Below are 7550 nucleotides of genomic sequence, written 5' to 3' on the forward strand. Positions count from 1 at the left end.
ACTGACCACACTTACAACTCTTCTCTGAAAGTCTTTGCATTTTCCTTTTCCAACAATAATGGACGAAGAACAGCTTCCAGAACCCAAACGCCGGAAAATCGAAGACACCGTGATCGATATCCTCACAACCGCCGACTTGGAAACGGCCACCGAACTTAGTGTCCGTACCGACGCGGCGGTGCGACTTGGCTGCGACCTCTCTACCCTCCCTCACAAGCGCCTTATCAGAGATACTATCGAATCCTTCTTGCTCTCTTCCGCCACCTCAGCAGCTCACCCTAAAGAACTGTTGCGTAACAACAACGAGACAGATAATCAAGAAAATGATCAAGGACGACAGGTGGATATTGACGCTGCTCCTGATCCTGATACAGCCGACGGTATTGGTCAGGTCATCTGTAAGGTAGTTTTAGTTTATATTTGTTGTGTAAATGGTTGATTCGCATTTATTGTAGTTGACTTGAGGGCAAATGATGGTTATGTATATATGTTGTGCTTTTTTAACTATGGTATTCAAGTGAATCAATTTAGCGTTTGAAATTCAGAAGTTGTGTCCTTGCTGACATTGAAATTGCTACATCTAGGAGGTGAGTGTGTTATGAATGAATTTAGCTAACGAAGCTGAAGTCAATAGTAGTTTAATTATACACAAAATGTGGTGTCCTTACTGACATTCAAATCACTGCACCTAGGAGGCTAGGATGGGTGTGCATTTTGAATGAATTTAGCCAACTAAGCAGATGCGAACACTAGTTCAATTAGATGCAAAATGGAGGAGTTGGTTGTCACTATGAGCTGACATGTTTGCACTTTGCAAGTTAATTTCTTTTAGAATAAAATCAAATGACAGCATTTACATGCATCATAGTGCACTGTAGGACAAAGGGACTAAAGCTTTTTGACATCTAAGGTTAGGGATTTTAAATTGATATGGCGATTTGGTTGACTATGCTTAGTTGTGTGTAGATCTAAGTTTAGGGATTTCTAAGCACCTCATAGGCTTTCTCAACACATCCACAATATGAATACAAATAAAGTGGACAATGCCCAAAGAAAGCATATCTCAGTATAGCCCCAAGCCATCCTTCAGTAAATTGCCCATTGTATAAGCCCTGATCATAGTGTTGTAAGACGGCACATTGTGTATTGGAATTCATTGAAGACCCTCCAAGCATAACCCAAGTCCTAAAAAGGCAGAAACAAGATGCGGGTCAAGAAATTCGAAAATGTGTGGTGGTTAATGAAAGAGACAAGTACCTAAGAGGTAGGCATGGATTTAGGACCCGCATTTAAATCCAATATTTCCATGTGCCTAAGAAATCGACTACTGCACTTGATATCACCACATTCCACTTCTTACTTTTCCATGATATCAGGTTTCAACAATTCATAACAGAGTGCCTAGAAGTTGATCATCTATTAGTCCTTCGTTCCTTGAGTTTGCCATGGTTTAGATGATGTCTACATGTACTGAGCCTTCAGGCTGTAAATGAAAGGTCACAAGACGCCTAGGGAGGTGAAGTGAATAGCCAACATAATTAGCACATGCTATAAGACTAACAGAGGGAATTTGTTGCAAAATTTTATGCAACTCTCTCTGTATCTTTTCTTCGGTGCAGTTCTGTCTATAGTTCCTGTATTCTTTCTTGCCATCAATCTTCTTCTGCGGTTGTACATTTCTCTGTTTATTGTGTGAATTCATTACAGAGTGGATTCTCGTACTGATTGAAGACATTTGATGAAAAGTAACTAAGTTATTATGTAATGAAAGAAAAAAAAAATCTGTGCCTAATCTGGCTCTAACTTAGCAATGGTTTATGTTTAGTTACTAATCTTATTTTGTTTTATGTAACAGCACTACTTTAATGAATAAAGAAGTCAATCTATTACAATATTTGTTGGCTAAAAGGGTTGATATTGAAATTTTATAAGTATTTTATCTTAGCCTTTATTAATCAGCAGAGCCAATTTCACTTTAGTAATGTAACCTCAACTTTCATGTCTATTTTGACCACGAACCCTTTTTTTTTTTTTTTTCACAAGCTTTGCTGGTTTGTCTTCTGTTAGCTCACCTGGAGGAGGATGGTGACAGTTCGTTCACTAGGAGGCGAGACTTTGGTGTCAATCTGGGAGTACTATAGGAAAGATGGAAAGCAGATCGCTACTAATAAAGGTGATATTTGTCTATTTCAGTATGAGTTCTGCTATACAGACTCCCAATCTCTACTTGCTCACTTTTACTCCCTAATTTGGCAAGCAATGACAAGATATCTTTATCATGTGGGTCCCAAGAGAAGTGTTTACATCAAAAGTTTGAGTGTAGGGAGTAGAGATTGGAAGTCCATGTAGTACTTTCCTTTCAATATTTTGGAATTCATATTTTGCTATTTGCAATTTTCATGTGCTCCTTTCTTTCCTTATCTTTTCTTTTGAGGCTTCCGAAATTATGAGCAATCATATTAAGATAAGTTGCACCATAGAAAAGTAAGAGATAAAGGGATACTATTCTCTCAAATAATTCAAGTTTTATCTTCAGAACTGGTGATCTTAGTGTTTGCTGCCTTGTTACTGTCAGATAAAAATGCCATGTGCTATCTCCTTTATATGTACATTACTGTCCATTATCCAGCACCCATCCAGAACAAAGACGTGAATACTAAAAATGCAGTTTTTGAAGTATCAGCATTAAAATTTTCTTTTATTTGTTTCCTATCTTAAAGTTGCAGGATTAGTAAAGGCATTCAATCTTTTCTTGACTGATCTTTGACCATTCAATTGCTTTGTATCGCTTTTTTTTTTTTTTTTTTTTTTTTTTTTTTTTTTCAATTAAGGGTCCGTTTAGAAAGCAGGAAAATGACTTTTGGAAAATGTTTCCAGGAAAATGAGTCATTTTCCAGAAAACATTTTCTTTTCCGGTGTTTGGCTGCACAACGGAAAACTGTCTTTGTATGTTTGGTTCATTTTCCAGAAAATGAATAGAAAAATGACCAGAATTGTATTTTATTTCTTCCATTATTTTTTACTTTTTATATTATTTGATAAGTTCATTTTTTAAATTTTTATGCTCTGCTTTGTTCTTCTTCCCTGGCTTTCAATTCAGAAAAATAGAGTAATTCAGTCAAAACAAATAAGCACATGAACCCAAAACAACCACCTCCATTTCTACGCAAATAGAGGAATTGATTTCACAAATAAAAAAAAATACTGAGAGATTAAAAAAAATATCACAAACATCTTCCCAGTTCATCACTGGTTTCCGTCCGCAGCCGGAAACCAGTGGCTTTGGTTTCCGGCTGCGAGCCGGAAGCCAGTTGCGAGTGGTTTCCGCATCGGAAACCAATGCCTTTGGTTCTGATGCGGAAACCAGTGATGAGGAAGTCTCCGGTGGAGCTTTTCTGGTGATGAATTTGTTGGCGGAGCCTGTTCTCGTGTTGATGGAGGCTGGAGCTTGCAGATGGAGGCGTGGAGATTGCAGGTGGAGCGTCTGAATGGAATATGGAAAATGACTTCCCCCAAAAAAAGGGGAACTCATTTTCCGAAAAAGTGGAGTGATTTTCCATTGACCATGAGTTATTTTCCTTTGACTTCTCTTTTCCTTGCCTAGCCAAACACCAGAAACTCGGAAATCATTTTCCGGGTTTCCGAACACACCCTAAATCAAATTGTATACTTGGAGTTGGAAAGGTTGTTTCAACAAGACCTATCTTTTATTCTACATATTCATTTTATCTATATTTGTCCCAAACTGTCAAAATTTCTACTGATGTGTCGTCATGCAAGATTTCCATATCAGAGACCAGGAGAATAATGCAACTATGTTGAGTCTTGCCATTCAAACTGTTATGGTTTTAAATCATACTTAGCTTAGGATATTGGTTAAGGCAATTCTGATTAATCTTGTATTAATCTCAGCTTCTTTATGCTAAGGACTCACATACTAAAAAATAAGGCTTTGTGTTTGAATAATGTGGCATTTCTTCTTGGACAACTCAACTCAAATCATCCAAGTATAATAAGGGTCAGGATTTTGCATATTATGAAGCTTATAATCTATCTGTTATGATATATGCCCATAATTTCATTGCTGGTTTAGTGCTACACTGCTACCTAAAGCATACATTTAAACATAAAGTAGTATTTTTTTTCCTGTGTGCATGTGTGTCTAGATATGTCTGTGTGATTATCTTTCTTATTTTATATTTATATTTACTGTGGTTCTGTATCATAAAATTTATTCTTTCAACTTCTGTAGAGAACATGATACTTACAGCCTTTTACCTTGTGCTCCAGTGCATATACAATCTAATTTCTTAGATAGAAGCCCTCTAAATTGTTTTCAATTTATCATCATCTTGTTTACTTATTCAGTTCATTGACAACTTGCCTACACTGCAAATTCAGGTGTTAACATGACAGTCAAACAATGGTCGTCTTTTAGGAGTAGCTTCCCTGCTATAGAAGAAGCTATCATCAAGATGGAATCAAAGATAAGGTACCTGAGGCACAACTGGCGTTAACAAAATCAATATATATGATGTTGTATATGTATGCCCGGCATTAACTTGGTAATATGTTGCCTTGTAAACCTTATCTCAAATCTGCTTACTCAGACTCAAAGTGCCATTTGATATTTACTCTGAGATATTCAAAGTTCTGTAGTATATCTCCTGTCTGTTTATATATAATGGTGTGTGTGCGTGTGTGCTTGCATGTGTATTCATATATAGCTAATTTTGACTGAATTTGATCTATGCAATCAATAAATTGCTGCAGATGTGAACGTGCTAGCAAGAAGACTAAGGCCGATAAGGCTGTTACATCAAGGTCATTTACTGTGGATGCTCCTGAAGTGAGTGGAAAAACTGAGACATATATCCCGAGTTCAAATGATTCCTTTAATCATCAAGAGAATGGCTCTGTAGAAAAGAAACAAGCAGATAATTTGGATGACACCGTGAAGAGTACAAACACTGAAGGTCTAATTTCCATTCAGAGAAATCAGAAGCTGCTGGCTACTTCTAGTCCAATGCCTAATTCTGCTCCCGAGGAGCGGATGCAACATAATTCTCTTACAAACTTCCCTTCTGTGGGCCTTGTTCCCATTACACGTCTTGATGGGAAAAATTATTATTGTTGGAAGCATCTGATGGAATTTTTCCTGAAGCAATTGAATATTGCATATGTGCTCACTGAACCCTGCCCAAAAGTTCCCATTACCCCAGAAGTGAGTAGTGAAGAAACTCTCCAAGCTAAGGCTGCTGTAAAAAAATGGATTCATGATGATCATGTATGCTGTCGCAGCATATTGAACTCTTTATCTGACAAACTTTTTGAGGAGTACTCAAATAAGACATACACATCCAAGGAGCTGTGGGAAAAGCTCAAATTGATTTATGACGAGGATTTTGGAACAATGAGGTCTCAAGTGAACAAGTATATACAATTTCAAATACTTGATGGTATATCAATTCTTGACCAAGTTATAGAGCTAAACAATATTGCAGATTCTATAATGGCATCAGGAGTTTTGGTGGACGAGAATTTTCATGTCAGTGCTATTATCTCCAAGCTCCCACCTTCCTGGAAGGATTATCGTGTGAAATTGATGAATGAGAAGTTCCTACCTCTGAAGATGTTGATGCATCGACTGAAAACTGAAGAAGATTCTCGTGATCACTACAGATATAGAAAGCCCGTTGGAAGTTCTCGTGATGGGTCAAAGCATGATTGCACATTTGTACCAAGAAACTGATGCAAGCATGGTGGATAGGTGCTCTTCAGCAGGTAATCAATAATCTATCGACATTTTTTCTCCTTCTGCTGGGAAACAATGTATCTCCAAATGCAAAAGATTAGATTGAGCTGGAGGGGAAGGGGAACTTTAACTGAATTCACATTCTTCGCCGTACTTGAAGATTTTACTTTAAATGATTGGATTTATTTTTTACTTTTATTTTATTTTTATATTTTATATTTCTAAATGTTTTAATTAATATCTTACACAGAAAATTCTATGTTATGAAAAGATGGTTCTGCTAGGGTTACACAGAAATCACCACTTGTATCAGCAATTCAGCATAACTCATCTCAGCCAAGCAGCACGATAAGCCATTTATCTTCCCCGATCAATTGAACTTAAGAGATTTTGTTCATTGTTCTACTCCAGTTTCCTTTACTCTGCTATTGCCTGGTTGTCTGTTTTTGGATATGAAGTCCCCACACACATTCAACGACTAGGTATGACTATAACAGCCTAATGTTCCATTGGACTAACTCCTCGAAGGCATTAGCAAAGAAGATGCATTTTTACAAATTACAGCAGGGCATGTTCTTTGAACTAAGAGGCAAAGACATGGTTCGTTTATCTGATAACAAAGACTGCTTAGACTTTTTCTTGAAATTGCTAACCTCGTTGATTAGATGTTATGTATGCTGGATTGCTGGTATCATAAAACAATAGATTAGATTTTGAACTAAGAGGCAAAGATGGTTCGTTTATTGAGTTTTGAATGGTGCAGGCTGCTGAAGAAGAGTGGCAGCAGGGGACACGCAAAATTACATTTTGGTGTTCTTAGATCCCAACAAGAAGTTGCAGATTGTCTTATGGAAGAAGAGTTGAGGGATAAAAGAAACAAATGAACATTGATGGTAGCAGTAGGGATAAGGATGTTTATATTATGCATTAGACAATTTTGAGCAGTTTTATTCTGTAAATTGATTGAGGAAAAATATAGAAAATAAAACACTAATAAAAGGTCTTCTCATAATTGTGGTCTAATTTGTGTAGCAAGTCCCAGCTTGGAAAAAATATACAAGGAATGACACTGCTTATACTTCAGTAATGGGGTATAGAGTGAAATTTGTCTTTGTTAAAGGGCATCCTTAATAGTGGGGATTTTTGTGTGGATCTTTGGAGGGGAAGAAAAAAAAAAATCAAAAGCTGAAAAAGAAAAAAATAAAATTAGATTGATTTACGCGCCAGCTTGGGCGCTATGAGACCTACATTCTGCAAAATTTAGGGTGCTTGCAGGAGCAACTCATTTCATCTCTCTCCTCCTCTCTTTCAACTGACAAAAACAATTGAAAAAGCCATGTAAAATCTCCTTAATGGGGATGCTCTTAGGTTCCTATCTTTAATTTGAAAGCTAATAGTAATATTTTTATAATTGGATTGCTATTTAGTGTTACAATTCTGCATTAGACAATTTTTGAGTTGTTTTATTTGTAACGAGAGAAAAAAAAAAGTCGTAATATGAATTATATTGTAAGGTGGATCATGTTCATTTTTAGTATATTACATATTTATTTTAAGTGTACTATTTACAAATGAACTTTTAAGTGGTGGTGTGATGGTTGTGGAGGGGTGGTGGTGATAGTTCTTTGGTAGTAGTGGTGGTGGTGATTGTAATAATAATCGTAAAAATTTAGATAGACATTTTTCGTCAAATTAAACATTTATTTAGTGACCAAAATGAATATTTTCTTTTGACTTTATTTTTTTAATTTCCAAACACGGAAAAATCTAAAAAATAACTTTCAAGTTTTCAAAT

The 7550-nt window shown here is 36.3% G+C and overlaps 1 protein-coding gene across 4 annotated transcripts; it reads left to right on the plus strand.

Moving 5' to 3' along the window:
- LOC109155106 lies at window positions 1-6774 on the plus strand. 4 transcript variants are annotated; one of them, XR_002049847.1, is made up of 6 exons: window positions 1-403; window positions 2068-2173; window positions 4402-4492; window positions 4774-5784; window positions 6006-6355; window positions 6519-6774. XR_002049847.1 is itself a non-coding variant. In XM_019302844.1 (5 exons), the coding sequence occupies exons 1-4, from the start codon at window positions 59-61 to the stop codon at window positions 5750-5752; spliced, it is 1521 nt and encodes a 506-aa protein (XP_019158389.1). In that variant the 5' UTR covers window positions 1-58; the 3' UTR covers window positions 5753-5784; window positions 6519-6774. The 4 variants fall into 4 exon arrangements, 2 of the variants coding, with proteins under 2 accessions (XP_019158389.1, XP_019158388.1); XR_002049848.1 differs by having other exon boundaries at window positions 6006-6237; XM_019302844.1 differs by lacking the exon at window positions 6006-6355.
- Window positions 6775-7550: the final 776 nt, after the last annotated feature.

This window comes from Ipomoea nil, unplaced genomic scaffold (genome assembly GCF_001879475.1).
Source record: "Ipomoea nil cultivar Tokyo-kokei standard unplaced genomic scaffold, Asagao_1.1 scaffold2690, whole genome shotgun sequence".
Classification (NCBI taxonomy): domain Eukaryota; kingdom Viridiplantae; phylum Streptophyta; class Magnoliopsida; order Solanales; family Convolvulaceae; genus Ipomoea; species Ipomoea nil.

Excerpts from the sequence above, each read along its gene's own strand:
- LOC109155106 (XM_019302844.1), top strand. The coding sequence starts at position 59 with ATGGACGAAGAACAGCTTCCAGAACCCAAACGCCGGAAAATCGAAGAC. Across the intron at positions 404-2,067 it reads TTGGTCAGGTCATCTGTAAG|CTCACCTGGAGGAGGATGGT; the intron begins GTAGTTTTAGTT and ends GTCTTCTGTTAG. Across the intron at positions 4,493-4,773 it reads AAGATGGAATCAAAGATAAG|ATGTGAACGTGCTAGCAAGA; the intron begins GTACCTGAGGCA and ends AAATTGCTGCAG.